Genomic DNA, 20,669 nt, shown 5'->3' on the forward strand with positions numbered 1-20,669 from the left:
AGAAATAGTTTTAAAAATTGTCTTGTATATTACTAGTGCCATGTAAGGGGGCACAGATCACTAGAGACGTGCAGATATAACATAGAATTTATTGGAGAAAACCCTTCAAGCAGAGAAAGAACAGAAGAACACAGTCCTCAAACACTCAATGATTCTACAGCAATGGCCCGGTACAGATGTTTTGTATGTGTCACGGCAAAGGTTGTAACAGAGATGATTTGCTTTTGCTGGGAGACTTCATATACCCAGAGCACTCCCAGGCAGAGGCAGAGGACAAACTGCACTTCGTAACTCTCTTACTTAGGGATAAATTAGTCTAGGAGGAGTTAGGGAACACCTAGTTTTTCTAGTAACAAGAAATATACTAAAGGAGCTTGGGGCCCAGGAACCACACCATGCATACCGATGGCCAAAATGTATAAACCAAAGGCCCTAGGAATTTCTCTGTAGTCCAGGAAAGCTGAGATTAGTCTTACTGTCTCTCTGCAGACTGCCTCAATCTTTTTTAGCCAGCTCCCAACTAAAGTATACCAAAAGGGGGAAGCAAATACGGCTCCAGAGTCCTGCAAAGTCAGGATCTTTTAGAGTCAACTCAGCATTCTTAGGAGGCAGGGGTCCATTCATTTACTGATCAAATGTACAAACTGGAGGTGAGGGCTTGGGAATGATTGTTTTTGAGTAAGTTCCTTCCTAATTCTTATTAGTAAATCTTATATTTTCAGTCACATAATTGAGTTGAAAGACCACAGTGATAGTGACATACTAGGTTCAAAAAAAAATCCACAATCAGGATCAAAAGAGAAAAAACAAGCATATGCATTAAAAGAGCAGTTTGAAAAGGATAAAATAAAGGGCCAATTTGTAAGATGTGCATAGACTTAAAGGAATAAATATAGGGGATATGTATATTATCATTATTGTTATCATTATCATCATCATTATTATTAGAATTGGCTTGCATGATTATGGAGGCCAAGAAGTCCCAGGATCTGTCATTTGAAAATTGAAGAACCAGGAGATCTGATGGTGTCATTGTCTGAGTCCTAAGACCTGAAGATTGAAGGTTGGAGGGGAGTAGAGGATAGGGAGGCCAATGATAGAAGTCTCTGTCTGAGTCAAAGCCTGAGAACCAACACCTCCAATGTTCAAGTGTAGGTAAACATGGATATTTCAGCTCAAGCAGAGAGAAAGAAAGGGAGAATTTGCTACTGTCTCTCTTTCGATCTCTCTCTCTCTTTTGTTCTAAGCAGGCCCTTTATAAATTAGATCATCTAGATTGGTGAGGACAAGTTTCTTTACTGAGTCTACTGATTCAAATGCTAATATCCTTAGGACATACTCTCACAGACACACCCAGAAATAATGTTCTATCAGCTATTTGGGCACCTTAGTGCAGTCAAATTGTCACATAACATTCACCATCACAGAACCTATAATAGTAACTAGCACATATGCACTTCATATAAAGTAGCAAGTTGGGGTAGAAGGAAAGTGGAAAAATACAGTTACAAAAAGCCATCACTAAATATAGTCTCTCTACATTTAACGGAACATGTGATCTAAACTAGAATCATAGCTTTCTTTTCATACCATGTTCATATTTCCCTTCTTATTCCAGCATCTTCTTTACCATAATTTGACATCCCCCTGTAATTTTCTATCAAATGCCAGACATTGTATGTAAAAACAGTTAAGATTATGAATGATATCTTTCAATAAAAAGGTTGTTTTTGTTTTGTTTTTCTGTTTTCCTGGCAGGCAGGTACAATAGAAGCAGTAAATCTCAATCAGTTGGAATCTCTCAAGTTTTGTCTTGTTGGGTTCTTTATTTTTTTTTTTATTTTGTTCAACATTTATACTGATTTTGTTGTAGGAGACTTCATGTGATAGTAGCCACAGTTCTATGACCAGAACTAAAGATGTCCCAGCTGCTCATCATATGAACCCCCCTGAGCATATGTACAAAAGCTAATGGTCAGACAATACATCTATACCAGTTTTTCTGAAACAACATGTGTGAGAGACAGTATCATAGATGCAGAAGGAATAACAGTTACTAAACTTCCCTCTCAGCCTTCACACTATGGAGTAATGCACAGAAATTGGGAGTTTGAGTATCAAACTCTAGGTAGGAGAATTTTTTAAAAGATTTTATTAAAAAAAAAGATTTTATTTATTTATTTGAGAGAGAGATAGAAAGAGAACAAGCAGAGGGAGAGAGAGAATCCCAAGCAGACCCCCCACTGAGCAGGGAGCCAGACTGAGGGCTTGAGGCCAGCTCCAGGTGGGGCTCCGTCTTAGAACCCTGAGATCATGACCTGAGCAAAAGTCAGACACTTAACCAACTGAGAGACCCAGTCTCCCCTCCAGGTAAGAAATTCTGGGTGTTTTAGACACATGGCTAGGGAATAAGCAGCTTCTTTGCTGGCTTTATGAAGGGCTATATTTTAAGAATTTTGGTCATGATGTTATAACACAGGGAAATCTTGCTTCTTCCCTATGCTGCTGCCTGGGTATTTTCACCACAGAAACCACCAGCCCACCCCTTATGTCTGTAACCATAAGCTGTGTCAGAACCTGTCATGTGAGTCCTCACTCAGGTACACCCTCCAAATTGAATGTCTTAAGAGCTTTCCTGTAGCTAGTTACTTCGGAGACTTACAGGGGCTAAACCTGAAGCAAATCAATATTGGATGAGTTAATCTTCTCATCTCATTCTTGTCTTGATTCTAAAGTGTGGCTGATATTTATTCCATTGCAGTTGAGCGAACACTTCAACCTATGAAGGTTATAAGGCTGAATCACTGGGACAACAGCCACTGCAGGGAGAGACTCCATTACCTTCAGCATGTAGAAAATGAGAAAGTATGTCACTCTTGCTTTTACAACAGAATAAACCTGGATAATCTGCAAATTCATAACTTCTCTTAAACTCCTCAGAGGTCTGAGGTCATGGGGCAGCCAACTAAGCTAACACTTAAGGAAAGAGACAGGGCTTGCCTACTTGGGGTAAAAAAGCAACTCATATAAACTATTATAAAAAAAATAGGGTAAAGCTTTTAACCAGTTGCTAAAGGCAGAGTGTGGGTTTATATGAGAGCATAGAACCCCTAATTGCTGCAGACACAGCGTGCAACACATCCACTTACAGACACTTTACAGACCTCACCCAATGCTGAATGTTTGAGAATGATGAAGGATTGGAGAGATGAACAGTAGTCACTGTACAAAAGACATGAAGTCCCACCTGGAAATGCCTCCCTATGGAATAAAATTCTTCCTCTCAGGCCACTAGTGGATTCATTAAGTTGGAAATGAAACAGAAACATTTTTATATTACTGAGGAAAAGACTGAAAAGTATCCTGATAGTATTTACACTGCCTATCAGATGTGCTTTGCTAAACGGAACTCCGGTTATTCACAGTGGGTGCTTGCTTGACACACATCCTGTTTCACATCTCCATGTTTCTTCACTGTTTCTGTTACCCTTCAAATAAACAGCCTGCACTCAATTCTTCGGGTCCTATGTTGTCTTTTCCCACTTTTCCCATTTTCCCTTTCACGAGTCCTTTCTGCCCTTGAAAGGGTAGCAATCCATCTTTCCTTTGCTGCATAGTCCTCTCCTACCCTCTGTCCCTAAGGGCTCTCTGATAGACAAAAGCAGAGGGCTGAGAAAAACCCCAAACCAAGCCCCTGGAGCTCTTATCAACTTAAAAGATAAGACAAAATCTTGTGACCTAAGTAGGAATGTCAGATAAAATGCAATACCTCTAGTTAATTTTGAAACTCTGATTAAAAGTGTTTTTTTTTTTCAAAGTAAGTATGCCTCATGCAACATTTTCATTTGTTGCATTTGCAATATTTGTTATTGATCTGAAATTCAAATTTGACTGGGAATTCTATATTTTAATTTGCTAAATCTGGTTGGTCACCCTATACATAAACCTAAGGGGAGGTTGACTAGAAAAACAGGAACAAATATATATATATATATATATATATATATATATAGGCTGCAAAAACTCTTCAGTGAGAAGGAAGGTTTATCCTGACCACCCACCCTGACATATGTTCTCCCTACGCCTCTGCACACATATCAGTTGACCCCTACATTACTTCATTTCATGTTTTTTCTTCATATTTATCAAGTATTTAGGTGCCCAGTTAATATTTTCCAGGTGACTGAAAGGCGTCAGGAAATTCATTGTGTTTACAGAATGGCTTGCTGCTAATACTTTGGACTCTGGCCTTCATAAGTCACAGAAAGCTGACTGAATGAAGCAAGTGCATAGCCACTGATATGTTTTCCAGGTCAGTTTGTTAGGAAAAGAAACCTCATGGCACAAACTTCTAAATCCAGGCTGTCACAGCAAGTGAAGTAAAATAGTACAAAACTGAAGCATGTGTATTTATACACTGGAATGCTTTTCCCATCTTAACTATTTTGAAGTGTACAGTTTAGGAGTGTTAAGTACAGTTACATTGTTGAGCAACCAGTCTCAAAAACTCTTTTCATGTTGCAAAACTGAACTTTATACTCCTTGAGAAACAACTATCCCCCCCCCCCGTACCTGGCTATCATCCTACTGTTGTCTCTTTGAATTGGACTAGTCTAGTACCCTCATATAAGTGGAGTCATAAAGTGTTTGTTTTTTCATTACTGGCTTATTTCACTTAGCATTATGTCCTCAAGACTCATCCATGTTGTCAGAATTTTCTGCCTTTTTAAAGATGAAGAATATTCCACTGTATGTGTAAGTCACATTTTATTAATTCACTCATCAACAGATCCTTGGGATACTTTCACCTTTTGGCTATTGTGAATAGTGCTGTTATGAGGTTTGCAAATATCTCTTAAAAATCCTGTTTTTAATTCTTTGAGAATATATACCCAGGAATAGAATTACTGGATCATGCAGTAATGCAATGCTTAATTTTTGAAGGACTACCATACTGTTTTCCATAGCATTTGCACCATTTTACATTCCCACTAATATTTAGCAGGGGGTCTACATTGTAGTAATAAATCCTTAATGCCCTAATCACCAGATTGAGTAGACAAAAATAAACATGGGTGGGAGATACACACACGTACACTCTATTATGGAAGCTCCTCCCCCCATTATCTCATTTAAATCCAATTACCAGGATGTGTGGATGGCTCAGCTGTGATCCCAGAGTTCCAGGATCGAATCCTGCATCGTGCTCCCTGCATGGAGCCTGCTTCTCCTTCTGCCTGTGTCTCTGTGTGTCTCTCATGAATAAATAAATAAAATATTTTTAAAAAATCCAATTGCCTATCAAAAATTTCATTTCCTAATACCATCACATTAGGAAGGTAGGGTTTCAACATATGAATTTTGTAAGTACACAGTCCATAATATATGTGTAAAGTATATATGTACATGATGTATGTTTATGTATATATGTGTATATATTTTTATTTTTATAAGTACCTTTGCAAAAGAATGTCTGTATGTATTAGGGGTGATTGTGTATTACTTTTTATGGTCTGATTGCACAAATTTCAGATGTCCTGATTTAATTAAATGACACCAACTCAAATTTTAGTTTTATAGTATACTTATGCATATTTATATTTACAGTGTATTTACTCTAATTGTATAAAGTAAAAGCTTCACTGCTAGTTTTTCAGCCTACAAGTCACGATGTGTGAAACAGATACGCATTGTGAACAATGACCAGTCATGTCATGTCCTTGTAAGTCTGTCAATGATTGATTAGTGTGCATCTGTCTTTAGTTAAGTATAAACTTATGTTACCTCTTCATCTCACAGTGATAAATTATTTGATATTTTACAAAATTTAAGCAAAAGAGGGAACTAGCTAGTCAATTATGAAAATGCAGCAAAGCAACAAAAAGCAGTATGCTGAAAGTCAAAGTCAAATAGAAAATAGAAAGACAAGTAGAAAGAAATAGATTGTCATGAACATGTTACTTCTACTTTTGGACAGATTGTAGATATGTAGTCAGAGGAATTTTGAAAGCAATATTCTACATAAACAAGGGACATGGTTGTGATGAAAAAGATGGAGATGTCCCAGAGAAATTATATCCATAAAAATTTTATATAAAAGGGATTCTCAGAGATATTTCATGACATTCCAAATGCAAAAAAATAAAATGTTGAAAGCCCATTCAAACTTAGAAGTATGAAAGTTTAAGAAAGCATAGAAAAGATACTGGCTCCATATTACACAGCAAGAAGCAAGGCTGTTCAAAGTACTCCATTTTTTTTAATTAAAAAAATGTATTGAAGTATAGTTGATATACAATATTATACTAGTTTCAGGTGTACAATATAGTAATTTGACAATTCTACGCATTACCCAATGCTCACCATAGTAAGTGTAATTACCATGTGTCACCATACCAAGTTATTTTAATATTACTGACCATATTCTCTATGCTTTACTTTTCATCCCTGTGACTTATTGGTTTTACAAGTAGAAGTTTGTAAACTTCACCATTAGTATTCTCCATCCGCCTTTACCCTGGAACCTCAGTTTATTATTTATATTTATGAGTCTGTTTTTGTTTTAGATTCCACATATAAGTGAAATCATATGGTATTTATCTTTGTCATTCTTATTTCATTCAGAATAATACCTTCTAGGTCCATTCATGTTGTCACGAATGGCAAGATTTCATCATTTTTATGGCTAAGTAATTTTCTATTGTGTATATGCTATATCTTCATTATCCATTCATCTATCAATGGACATTTAAGTTGCTTCCATATCTTGGCTATTATAAATAAAACTGCAGTGAACATAGCTGTGCACATAACTTTTCAAATTAGTATTTTCATTCTTTGCATAAATACCCAACAATGGAATTACTGGATTGTATATTTCTATTTTTAATTTTTTGAGGATCTTCCAAACTGTTTTCCACAGTAGTTACACCAATTTACATTCCCACCAACAGTTCATGAAAGTTCCTTTTTCTCTACATTCTTATCAACATTTGTTATTTCTTGTCTGTTCAATACTAGCCATTCTGACAGGTGTAAGCTGATATCTCATTATGGTTTTGATTTGCATTTTCCTGATGATTAGTGACATTGGGCCTCTTTTCATGTATCTCTTGGACATCTGTGTGTCTTCTTTGGCAATATCTATTCAGATTCTTTGCCCATTTAAAAATATGATTATTTAAGCTTTTTTGGTGTTAAGTTGTATGAATTCTTCATATATTTTGGTTATTAATCCTTTATCAGATATAACATTTGCAACTATCTTCTCCCATTCAGTAGGTTGTCTTTTCATTTTGTTGATGGATTCCTTTGCTGTGCAAAAGCTTTTTAGTTTGATGTAGCAAATAGTTTATATTTGCTTTGCTTCCCTTGCCTGAGAAGGCATATCTGGAAAAACGTTGGTAAGACTAATGTCCATCAAATTCTATCTATGCTTTTTTTTTTTTAAGATTTATTTATTTATTCATGATAGATGTAGAGAGAGAAAGAGAGAGGCATGAGATACAGGAGGACGGAGAAGCAGGCTCCACGCCAGGAGCCCGACGTGGGACTCGATCCCGGGATTCCAGGATCGCTCCCTGGGCCAAAGGCAGGCGCCAAACCGCTGAGCCATGCAGGGGATCCCCCGGGGATCCCCCTCTATCTTCGCTTTCTTTTAGGAGTTTTATGGTTTTGTGTTTTACATTTAGGTCCTTAATCCATTTGAGTATATTTTTATATATGGTGTAAGACAGTGGTACAGTTTTATTTTTAAAGTACCTTTTGTAAGTTTTCAGGCTTTTTAAAAAAATAAAAGGATTTGAATTCTCAGTGTTTCTGATGTTTTAGGTACAATGTTCTTAAAAATAGTTTTATAGTATTTTTTATCCCCTGTATGTTTTTGAGGGAGATTAACAGGGTTTTGAATATTTTTTAAAAATTTTAAGTCCAGGAACAATAATAATTTTCCCCTCTGATTATTAAAATAGTATGGCATCATTTTAGCTTCTGTGTCATTTTTATCATCCTATTCCACTGTGCAAAGGGAGGACTACCTGTATATGAAACAAACTTTCATTCAAATACTATGAAAATATGTAAAAACATGTTTCTTTATATCAAATTTTCCTAAGCAGTCCACAGGTAAACTTAGAACTTAAAAATTAAGAAGAATAGAAAAAAAATGTATTTTAAAAAGTCGGGAGAAAAGTCACCTTGTGGTTCTGGCAAACATGCACAGGTTACAATATGTTGTAAAACTTTGTGATTTTTAGGGAGACTATATAAAGGCACCCCAAATGAGGAGTATGGGACTCTTCCTGTTCAGGAGAGTTAGCAGGTGGGAGGTAAGGAGCTAATCAGAGACTGAATTCTCAGAGTCCTCTCGGCGGTCCAGCCAATCCCAGGCTGTTGAGCCCACGCCCCCGGTAAAAGGGTAGCAGTTGGTGCTTGCCTGCAAGCCGTTACTGTTCCAGCCTCCTAGCCCAACAGCCTTTTCCATGAGCCTTGGAGATGGAAGGCGAAGCGATTGAAAATACGGATGGGGTGGAGGTTGTGGAGCAGGAGGTCAAGAGGCCAGGTAAGGGGGGCCACAGATCTTGCCCTCGGGTATAAGAACTGAGCCTCCCGTGATTATCCTAGCTTCTTTTCTTGATTCTCAGCTTGTGTTCTTTGATTGTTCATAATCTGGCCTTTAAATAAAAAGGGCCATCATTTCATTAATGAAAAAAAAGACTTCAAAGAAATGGTGGATCCACCCCTCTCCACCTGATTTTTCCCCCTTGGAAGAGGCAGCAATAAAAAATACCAGGATGAAGTTTGGTTTTCTGTTCTGGATCCAAGGCAAGAAGATTGAGTAAGTAAAGTAGTTATCAGAAATGGCTCTAAAAAGTGGAGCCAAAGCACTTTTGAGACTTGCTGCTGAGAAGTTAGCTCTGAAAACCCTTTCTCACTCTTCTGATATTAATTGCTGTATTGTGAAGAGTAGCACATATAGAAGATAGAGAAAAAGGTAAATTTTACTTGAGTTTTCTGTTTCCTTGCTTGTTGCTTTTCTATAGAATATAAACAATGACATGAATCTTCCTTAGGTATAATAACGAAGAAAATGCTAGTCATGTCAAGTATGATATGTGGAGGCATTGTTTTTCTTCTTTGGGCAATGTTAGGATTTCCTAGAAAATGTAAGTAAACAATTTCTGCTAAAAATATGTAAACTGTATTATCATTGCTTCAGTCTGATACCACTGACTAGCCTCTTCTTCCCTAACATTGAACAATTGGAATCAGAAAGCAATCTCCCAGCCAGAGCATCTAATTGCTTTTCTAACCTAGTCATCTGCTTTGCCTTCTATAAAGATTATTCTTTTCTTAAGCGTATTTATCTATTTATTAAAGTCATCTCTACACCCCAATGTGGGGCTCCAATTTCCAACCCTCAGATGAAGAGTCACATACTCTACCAGATGCCCTATAGAAAGATTACTCTGTTAATATCTATTGAACTTTAGGCATAGTACCAGGAAATGATGCCACCGAAATTTTAAAAAAAAAAATGAGGAGGGATTTTGGACTGAAAGGAATTAATCTTTGATGGAAGAAACAAGCATGTAAGCAAATACTAACAATAAAATAATTGCTAAATAGAAGAATGTTCAATATGAAGAAGAAGAGGAGATTATAAGTCTGCTTTTGGTAGTCAAGCAAGACTTTGGGAAGAAAAAGGTATTTGTCCTGAACCTTAAAGTCAAGCAGGCATTTATGAAAGAACGCCTTAGATGAGAGAAAGAACATGAGTGTCAGAATCCTATCAAGTGTAAATGTGATAGAGTTCAAAAGAAGTGGGTGAGGATTAGCAGTTGTATCACCTTTCCCTTACAGCATTAATTATCTTATGTCCATAGATAATTAGTTTATACTTTCTTCTTTTTTTCCAGACCTTTAATGGCTCTTTCTTCATCTTCACTCTCAAGTCTATATTTTTGCTTTTCTTTTTACCTCATAAATTATAATAATTATAGAAATCATAAGAAAACTTCCCAATTCTCTCATGACCATGACTACTTTCTTACCTTTATCCCTACCCATATACTCTGTCTAGAATCTTGGTACTGTAGAGTGAGCATTCATGTTCTACACTAGTTTCTATAGCTTCTCACCCAATCAGCTATATGACTATAATATTCCTCTCTCTCTCTCCTACATTATAGCTTTTTCACCCACACCTGCAACATCCCCATCAGCAATGGGGATATATTATGGTGACATCTCTCTCTCCTACCTTAAAAAAATTCATTAGTCTTCACTCTTTAGCTACCAATTTCTTTCTTTTTCCTTCGTTACAGCAACACCCTTGAAAAAAATTTTTGCTAAGTTGTTCTGTCTTCCCGTTTTCTGTTAAATTTACTCTGGTCAGGCTCCACTTCCTTTTTCTTCTGCTGAATTTGTCTTTCAAGCTCATTGGCAACTTCTGCATTGCTAAATACATTCGATTCTCAGTTTTCCTCTTATTTGACTTCTTTGCGGCATCCAGCAGTCTCTCCTCCTGGAAATAATTTATTCATTTGTCTTCCAAGACACCATTCTCCCATGGTTTGCTTTCTTCCTAACTTATTGCTTCTCCCAGTTTTCATTTGCTTATTCTTTCATTTATCCCTGACATCTTAATTTTGGGGTGCCCTGGGGCTCAGTCTCTGAACAGATCCCTTCTTTATCTACGCTTGCACCTTTGGCAATCTGAACCATACTATACTTACAACTTAGTCACATAAATTCTGATGACCTCCAAATACATATCTCCAATCTGGGTCTCTTCTCTGGATTCCAAATTTTTAAATCCACCGAGTGGACTGTCTAATAAACTTCTCACTTAACATTGTCCCAGCTAAAATCTTAGTCTGTCTCTCTCTCACACAACCCCTTCTATCTGTGATCTTCCTTATTTCAAAAAATAGCAACTTTGTCTTTCTAATTTTTAAACAAACCTTATAGTCGTATTTGACTCTTTTTTTTCCTCCCTCCCATATTCCCCCAAATAATCAGCAAATTCTTCCTGGTCTTTCAAAATATAATAGAATTTGTGTACTTTTCACTACTTCTGCTATCATCTTGTACCTAGCCAACATCTTCTTTTCTAAATGTTCTTCCTTCTTCTGCCCTTTACCTCTTATAGCAAAGTTGTCCCGTGAAAAAATGTGAGCCACAAATGTAATTTATATTTTAGAAGCTGCACTGAAAAAGTAAAACGCAAATGAAATAGTTTTCATTGCATTTTTCATTTAACCCAGTGTGAAAAGTAAAATAAAATGGAATCTTTTATGTCAAGGTGTTTTAAAATGTATCCAGGAGGTCATTAAGAAGGTGGGCCTTTACATATGTCCTCCTGAACTTTTGAGCTGGGCCTAACCCCAAATATTCCAAGGACTCTGCAAAAACTCCTGCAACTTGCTACAGTTACAGACTTCTGCTCATTGAAAGCTTTAGCCACCAATTATGCTTAGCCAAGAGTAGTTTTCTGCTACCAGCACCAATTAAAATTCTTTGTAAACAATATATACAAACATTCCTTTTTTTGTCTTTAAAATCCCCTGACTTTTGCTCCCTAGTCGGATGCTATTTGGATTGCTACTCAAATCTATATACCCTGAATCGCAATTCTTTGCTTTAAAAAAATGTTTTTGCTTAATTATTGCCTCCTGACAATTTTAGGTTAACATTTTACCATGTATCAATGATATTTTTAAAAATTTTGCACTTTTAAAAAAGTTTTTGATATTAAGTGTGTATTTTATACTTACAGGACATTTAGAGTTGGATTAGTCATATTTCAAATGATCAATGGCCGTGTGTTGCTAGTGGCTAAATTACTAGACAGTACACTTCTAGAATATGTTTTAAACAAATTTTCAAAACCAAATCAGACATGCTTAAAATACTGCAATAGTTTTTCATTCCTTGGCATAATGCCAAAATCTTGCCAGCGGTCCACAAGACTGTTGGATTCACTCACCCAATTACCTTTGTGATTTTATCCCCTATTACTTTTCCCTTCACTCAGTCTTCTTCAGTCATACAAGCATCCTCACAATTTTGAGAAAAGCCAGGCATTTCACCTTGGCCTTTGTACAGTTTCTTCTCTTTGCTGGGGATGATCTTCCCCTATACATGCATATCCCTCGTTAGCCTACCTCCTTCAAGTGTTTAGTAAAATTACTCTCTGGTTAAATCCTATCCTGACGACTGCATTAAAATTGCAATTCTTTCCACCAGTAATCCTAACCTCCTTTACTCTAATATATTTTATAGCAAACTATATAATTTAGTAGATATGTGAGTCCCATAAAAGCAAGGATTTTTTGTATGTTATGTACACTGTTGTATTCCTAGACATACAGAAATATCTGGTACATGATAGAAGCTCAACTGGTAGTTGATGAATGAATGAATTAGTGAATGAATGACAAAACTTGAGTTTTCTGGTAACCCAGGTTCTGAACCAAGCACTTGAGTTTTGTACTATATTAGCTATTTATTTAAACTTGAAACTTTAAAATTATTTTGAACTTACAGGTAATTTTGGTGACCCGATTTTTCCACTTGGCTTTAATACCAGGGCTCATATGAATTGTCCTACACCGCTGGCTTCTTGTCTTGTTTGAAAATTCTCTTATTCATAGGCTTGACTATGAAGCAGTAATTTATTTCAACTGTGAAGAGGTGTCCTTTTGGTGAGCCTTGTTTTTCTCAGGGCTATACCTTACCAAGTAACTTCATCTAACTAGTTGCATGCAATAAGTTGGAAAATAAAAAGTGGATAGTAGAAAGGTAGTAAAATTCCAAATATTTTTCCTTGCATTGTTTTGTGTTTAAAAACAAAGCAACAACCTTAACTTCTGAAGGAAAGCTATTCTTTTTTTGGGGGGCGGGGGGGGAAGCTGTTCTTGAAAGACAATCTAGTCTCAATTAAGCCAGCAATAGGAAGCCAGTCCTCTAATGTTACGTGTATAGACAATTGGTTTATGTACATTGAGACATGTCCCAGGCACTTCAGCAAATTATAGGAAAAGAAATAAATGAATAGAGAAAATCCCAGTATTATAAATAAATGGGCAGAAACTGGCTAGAGATGATTGAGTTTCTTTGTTTGTTTGTCCACTATTGCTATCTTAAATAATGCATACACCTGCATTCTTCAATGCTGATTTCTTTCATGCTATGTTCTTGATCTTTTCTTCTTCTGAGTTGACTTTTGAAGTTAAATAATTTAAATTGAATATCGAAGTAAAATATATTTCCTCAATCTGAAATATATCTTTTATTCTGAGGGTTAAGACTCATCCTTTCTCTTACACTTTCTTCATTTTTTTCCACCACTATGTTAATTTTAGTTAAAAATCCAAAGATATTTGAAGACAATACATGCTCTGAGGATGAAACTATATGTCCAAAAGGCTGGAACCAAATCCGCAATAATTGCTTCTTTCAATCTGAATATGAAAAAACTTGGATAGATGGCCAAGCAAACTGCATAGCCTATCGTGGATCTCTGGCCATATTCAACTCCAAGAATGAAGTGGTTAGATTTCTCCTTTGCAATATAAATCTCATTTAATTTATTAAGTAGCTATTCTATGACAGGTATACTTCAAGGGTGTGATCTATCAGTCAACAAAACAAAGATTTTGCCTTTATGAAGCTTGCATCCCAAAGGAAGAGACAGGGAATGAAAAATAATCATAATAAATGTATGTAAATTACATAGTACATGAGAAGTTAGTAAATTTTGATATATGTATATATGCATATTTATATACATAAATAAAATATATGTATGATATAGAGATACATAAGTGATATTGAGTCTCTAAGTGGGTAGGCTGCAAGCTAGATAATCTTTTCTCATTGAGATAATGATACTAAGCAAAACTGTAAAGTGGAAAAGAGAGTTAGTCTGAGGAATGAATATCTGGGGGATAAGCTTCCCAGGAAGAAGAAACATGTAGAAGATGGACCGTAAGGTAGGTATATGCCTGGAATATTTAAGGAATAGAAAAAATAAAAACCAGCCAATGTGCCTAGAGTGTGAGAGCAAGTGAGGGATGCAGATGGTTAGGGTTTTGGAGGCTATAGTAAATACTTTGGTTTTCCTTTAAGTAAAATAGGGAGATATTGCAGAACATAAAAGTGTAACATGATCTGAGATAAATTTTAAAGGAATCATTTTCTTTACTGTGATGAGTTAGTGAGTGGTAAATATGAAAGCAGAGTGCCATGGTAGAAGGCTGTTGCAATAACCCTAGCAAGAGAATAATGGGCCCAAAGAAGGGCCATAGCACTGGAGGTAGTGAGAATGAGAAAACTAGGAGACATCCACTATAGTACCCTGTGTTTCATAAAAGGAATCTTTGATGCCTTACCTGGGACCTTCTTCATATTGGATTGGACTAAAGAAGCTAAATGCAAGCACACCCTGGATGTGGGCAAATGAAGATGCATTCAACAATTGGTAAGCCTTAATAACATTTATTATTAAATGTGTTAAGCATGGTACAGATTCTAAGTCTATAATCAGCTACCTCTATAGTTTCCTCCACATTATCTCCCAAAAAGACTGTCAATATATAGATGCCCAAGAGAACCTTCAGACAAATATATAGCCCTTATGAGGGTTTGGCATCAAATATAAACATCTCCTTTTATATGGTATGTTGGACTGTATATACTACATGTGTACCACAGGTGTTCTTTTTATCCAAGACTAAACAAAAACTAGTTTGATCCTTGCCTCTTTCCACTTGAGGACTTGCTTCTGTTTGTTTGTTTGCTGTTGCTGTGGACTACCATTGATAGGGGAGTCCGAGAGAGTATATTCAAGCCTACACTTTCCACACTGAAAGTGTGTCCTGAAAATGGTGTCCTGAAATGGAAGAGGTTGAGTGTGAGAGACAAAACATATGCTCTAGATGACCTTCATTTAACATTTTCAAACTTTTCTATGTTCCTTAGCTTGGAGAACTTAATTATACTTCTTGCCTCCATTTTTGTTTTTAAAACATGTAACTTTTTCAACTTCAGAGAGAAGAAGGCAAAATAAAGAATATTGAGGTCCCATGGAGGGAACCTCTAGCTGCAATTTATTTAGCACCTACTATAAATAGGAACTGTACTAGTTTTGTGGCATTTTGTGCTACATACTATATGAAGCATATGACATGATAAATAGCAGGATTTTCTAATAATAGAGAAATTTCTGTTATCATTGTTTGAGGTGAAAATACACACACAATGATTTGAGGATAGCCAACTTTGAAAAATATAAGAAAAAGTATGACATAAATTGAACTTTCAGCCTACCAAACTTAATACTCATAGTATTTTCTAGAGAGAAAATATTGGCAGTTTAATATGATTATTATATATTGTATACAGTCCCACTTAAAAAAAGATGAGGAAGAAGTAAAAACTAGAAGTTGGGTAAAGATGGTATATTAGTTGTCGTGGCAACTGCAACAAATATTGTAGACTAGACAGTGTACACAAGAGTTCTAGAGACTAGAAATCCCAGATCAGGGTTTCAGGTGGGTTTATTTCTTCTGAGGCTTCTCTCCTTGTCTTGTAGATAGTCATCTTCTCCCTCTGTGCCTTCACATGGTCCTCCCTCTTTGTACATGCCTATTTCATCCAAATTTCTTTTTATGAGGACACCAGTAATGTTGGATTAGAGCTCTAGAGATCTCATTTTAACTTAATCACCTCCCTAAACACTTCATCTCTTAATATGATTGAGCTACTAGGGGTTAGGTCATATGAATTTGGAAAGGACATAATTAAGCCCATAAAAATTGGCACTAGGATATGCCTAGGCACAGAAATAGACATATATTTTGGAAATAAACAGGATAAAAGTTTGAAGGTACCCTAAAAGAAAAGTGTACACCAGTGAGTGATACAAAGTTCACCAGAAAATGAAGTTGCTAAAAGCATTTTAATTGCCATAGAACTAGAAATCCATCATAACTCAACGTTCTTTTTCTTTTCCTCATTTTGAATTTTCAATTGCATATGTTTCATATGACCTAAAATAGAAATTTAGAAAATATTTTCTAGATATTTTATGATTATTTACATTTTTCATAGTCCATCAAGTAAAGAAAACATATTTCAGTATTACTATGCTACTGGTTTCATAAAATGGATAATTGAACATCTACTTCAGCCTTAAGATAGATCAGTTTTTAAATATGTGCAGGAGGAGGAGGAGTCAATAAAAATATCAGTTATACTTTCCCTGTATATGATCTTTAAATGGCTAAATATATTTATTTTTATTCTTATGTACAAAAGGAAGAATCTAATCCTTCACAAAGTGATTTGCAATGTTTACTACATTGTAAAACCATATTAAGTTCCAGAATTCTTTGTTGTTATGGCAGCGAAGTTCCTTGGTGTTTGTTTCTTCCCCCACCATCTTCCTGAGGTGATGAAGAGGAGACAAGCAGTTCATTGCACTCTCTCTACTCTTTTTTCATTGCATATTTTGAAACATGATCACCAAAGTTACATATTTTAGGCTGTGCTTAGTTATGTTTCATGAGGTTCAGTAAATAATTAATCTTCTTATTTTGTTCCAGGTTCAAAATTGAAGGAAATGGAACGTGTGCCTTCATGTTTAAGAAGGGCATAAGCAGTACCAGCTGTGATGATGCAATAAAATATATATGCAGCAGAGAAGCCCTTTGTCTTTAGATAAAGGGTCCCCCATAATAAAATAATTAAAGAAAAATGATCTTTTATGCATTATAAATTCATATGGATATATTTTCCTTCCCATTAAACATATGTTTTAAGTTGCTTGATGAAATTTTAGATGACCTTTATCTTCATTGAAATAACTTAGATCTGAGAAGTCAAGAAGCTAAACTGAATTTTTACATGATATTGCTAAACCACATTAGTCGATGCGTCGAAGCCTAAGGGTGTAATGGTGGTCTTTGTTCATGACTGACTTAACAGCATGCTTCAGTGAAACAGATTGTAGGGTAAAGAGAAACGAGTGCAAGATTCCCCTACTTATCTGAAATTCAATTAAATATGCCTACAAAAGATAAGAGATAAGGCATGAAGTGAGCGCTGGGTGTTCCATTCAACCTTCAGTGGTATGTAGCTCATTTAGAACTCAGAAAGAAGGCCATGGGAGAAGTAATCAGAGATTAATTAGGATTTCTTACTTTGCATCACCGTCAGAGACCAAATCCCCTGAAAATAAATTTATACAATTTTTTACGGTTTCCTAGATTTTTATTCAAGCCACTGAGCTGAAGAATTGTATTACATGGATTTGTTCTTGCTGAAACCACTGAAGGAATTGGGTTTTGGGATATGTCATGGTGAGCAAAACATGAATATTTAGAGAGTAGAATGTGAGGAAAAAGCCCTGGAGACTTGAAGAAATCATGGAGATTTCTCTGGTCTTTCACAGATCAGGAATCTAAGGGACCAAAAGTGAAGATCGACATCTAGTTTTCATTAAAAATTTGTGCACATTTTAATATTTAAATGTATATTTTCTTTTACATTTGTAAGCATAACAGGTAATTATGTTTTGAGAATATTTCATATCAATTTTTCTTAAATACTAAGCAAATGAAAGATTATTTTAGGCTTTGCTAAACTACTTGATTGCCTCTGTCAGGCTTGGGAGGAAAGAGTAATTGCAATACAAAATGTGAGGTGCTTTAATATATGTGTATGCATAATTGTAAGAGAGCATGTAAGGGGAGAAAAGTTCAAGGTCACTGAATGCTTCCCAGCCCTTTCTGTGCCCAGCATACTTTGTCATTAATAGCCTTCCAAAGAAAATGAGGAATTTATGTGTTCCTACAAGACCAATAAAGAATATCCAATGAAGAGAGTTCATGTAATTTTCCAGAAGTCCAAGAAGCAAATTCTGGACCCAAGATTAGAATCAGGTCTTTCTGATTCCAAAAGTAGCTCTTTCCAAATGTCCACAAGGCATGGACGAACTATCCTAATATGTTTAAGTAAAACTTAGTGGATGTTCAGTAGTGTCTGTATATAAGCTTCTCAATTTTGCAGAAATAAACAGGGAGCTGACTCTGCACAGAACACTGAGACATGCACATGCACAGAATTTGATTGTCATAAATTTGTATAACAAATCCATAGAGAAATGCTGATTCTTACCATTAAGGTGGATCAGTAATCTAACCAATGAATGACTTAAAATGATTTAAAAATAACTGAAAATGATTTAAAAGCATAATACATCTTCATACACAGAATCTTCAAAGAATATACAGTTCTATTTTAGTTTGCATGTATGCTATAAAATCCATAAGTAGATTTTAAAGTGATAGATGTATCAGAATATGTGTGTATGTGTATGTGTGGGCGTGTGTGGGTGTGAGTGGGCAGATGGATCGATAGATAATAGAAGAGAGATAGATAGATAGATAATAGAAGATAGAGACTTGACATAAATGCCAGGTGTCATCATTCTAAGTATTCTCCATGTAGTACTTCATTCAATCATTGTAACATTCCTACGGGTAAGTATACTTTTGTTCTCAATTTTGTAGAAGAAAGAACTGAGCAACAGAGTTTAAGCAGCTTTCTCAAGGTCACATTAATAACGAACTTTGAACCTATATAGACTGAATAATGTGTGTGTGTAATTACTAGGAAATATTTGATTTTCTATAAAAATAAGGAATGAGATAAAGGAGTGCCATAATAAAATAAATATGATTTTCCATGTGTCTTACTAAATATGCTACATGGAATATTTTTATTTTTTGAGGACAAAAATATTTTGTCAATTTCATGATACTTTTATGTGTATACACTTAAGGATGAGTCAATTTTCCATTTTTATCTTAATGAGCCTGTTTACTTTTATCTCTCATCTGAACTGGTGTGACTGTTTACTCACACTGCTTCTCCTTGGATTAAATGAGTAAGTTGATTGCCAACTGTTTCACTATTGTTAGACATAGAAACTTTCTCGTGATAGATGTATACAAGTCACCTTCTAGTTCTCTCATGTTGATCTCGTCAATCACCACACTTGCTATGATCACTCCAGAGCGGCATGTTGCATGGCATGATAACTAGATATACAGGACAAGTAAGTTTCCTTGAGTGAGGGAGAATGAAGGGAAAAGAAAAAACCCAAGATACAGGACAGCCTAAAAATGCTGACCCCTTATAGAGGAAAACTACTAAAGTTTATGAGGCAGAGGAAGCATTTCTGTAAAGTAATGCAAAATTTGGGAGAACGTATGGAATTTTATCTCTCTGAGAGAAAGCTTGCAAATATGAAGATATCTGGGGTGAATTTTATAGTGTGTGTATTATATCACAATACAAAGGTTTTTTTAAATGTACTTTTACAACAAAGAGAAGTTACTTACCACAGTTTTGCCCAATCCTGTAAACAAGATTGCTTTCCCTGTCTCGGCCTGCACAGACCAAGGATAGACAGAAATAGCTAATGTCTTGCTACGATGAGTGAAGATGTTTCCAAATGTTTGTACTTGGGTCAGCTTGACTTTCAGAATCATTAGGTATCCTTTGTCTTTTGCTGATATTATAGGAAATCATCATCTTAATATTATAGAAAATAGAAAATCTGGAAAGTGGCTTGAAGATATGTAATGAGGCTGAAGAGGGCATTTGAAGAAGTGTAAAGATTAACTGAGTATAGCAGAAATTTCTATACCAGAATATTCTTAGTGATAATATCTCTGTTTTACAAGGCACTCCATTTTAATTTTGAGAAATTTTGATTAGAAAGATCTTTATTTAATAAATATATGTAATCCCACTGATTATTTACTTAAAAGTGGTTCAAATGCTAAATTATATTTTCTACCACAATAAAATAAATTCAGTCTTTCTTTTCAGCATAGCTTTTGAATACTCATCACATATGCTCAGGAGGGCTGAGTGGTTTTTTGGCTCTAGAACATGTAATAATTGTCCAAAGACCAGATGCAAGAAAGCAAAAACAAAAAGCAAAAACTGTCCCCAAATGCATTTTCTTTTTTGTATCCTTGCACTGCTTTATCTCCCAAATGCAAATCTTGAGCCTTACCACTCACCGTTTATGCACACTTATGCACACACACTCACACTTGCATGCACATAGAGTAGCCTTAGAACTCCAAAGGAGTTTCTAGCAGTCCTTTGCATTAATTTCTCAAATCTATGTGCTTTTTCCTCACTTCTGTACTTTTCTCTGGGGTTTTTGTTTTTAAGGGTGGAAGCAGATATCTGTGGAATGCTGTTTTCTCATACACCTAGACACTTGTTCAAGTATGAATTGTTATCTAATTTTTCATATCAGATAGAATTTGTATCCTCATGCCACTGAATAGGTCTCTTTGGTATCATTGAAAAATAACAAAACAATAAATTTGTGTTTAAAAAGTTCAGAACTGGGATCCCTGGGTGGCGCAGCGGTTTGGCGCCTGCCTTTGGCCCAGGGCGTGATCCTGGAGACCCAGGATCGAATCCCACATGGGGCTCCCGGTGCATGGAGCCTGCTTCTCCTTCTGCCTGTGTCTCTGCCTCTCTCTCTCTCTCTCTCTCTCTCTCTCTGTGACTATCATAAAAAAAAAAAAAAAAGTTCAGAACTATGGTATATAAAGGAGCCCCAGAAAGTGTAA

At 35.7% G+C, this 20,669-nt stretch overlaps 1 protein-coding gene across 3 annotated transcripts; it reads left to right on the forward strand.

The window, feature by feature from the left end:
• The first annotated feature begins 8,399 nt into the window (after window positions 1-8,399).
• Window positions 8,400-16,765, forward strand: LOC112665372 (C-type lectin domain family 2 member F-like). 3 transcript variants are annotated; one of them, XM_025455039.3, is made up of 5 exons: window positions 8,400-8,560; window positions 9,072-9,164; window positions 13,368-13,555; window positions 14,379-14,485; window positions 16,611-16,765. In XM_025455039.3, exons 1-5 carry the CDS (start codon window positions 8,494-8,496, stop codon window positions 16,723-16,725), a joined length of 570 nt encoding a protein of 189 aa, XP_025310824.1. In that variant the 5' UTR covers window positions 8,400-8,493; the 3' UTR covers window positions 16,726-16,765. The 3 variants fall into 3 exon arrangements, with proteins under 3 accessions (XP_025310824.1, XP_025310826.1, XP_025310825.1); XM_025455040.3 differs by lacking the exon at window positions 8,400-8,560 and adding an exon at window positions 8,858-8,992; XM_025455041.3 differs by lacking the exon at window positions 9,072-9,164 and having other exon boundaries at window positions 8,402-8,560.
• Window positions 16,766-20,669: the final 3,904 nt, after the last annotated feature.

Source organism: Canis lupus, chromosome 27, assembly GCF_003254725.2.
Source record: "Canis lupus dingo isolate Sandy chromosome 27, ASM325472v2, whole genome shotgun sequence".
NCBI classification, from domain to species: Eukaryota; Metazoa; Chordata; class Mammalia; order Carnivora; family Canidae; genus Canis; species Canis lupus.

Excerpts from the sequence above, each read along its gene's own strand:
- LOC112665372 (XM_025455039.3), top strand. The coding sequence starts at position 8,494 with ATGGAAGGCGAAGCGATTGAAAATACGGATGGGGTGGAGGTTGTGGAG. Across the intron at positions 9,165-13,367 it reads GTTAGGATTTCCTAGAAAAT|TTAAAAATCCAAAGATATTT; the intron begins GTAAGTAAACAA and ends TGTTAATTTTAG. Across the intron at positions 13,556-14,378 it reads TCAACTCCAAGAATGAAGTG|GAATCTTTGATGCCTTACCT; the intron begins GTTAGATTTCTC and ends GTTTCATAAAAG.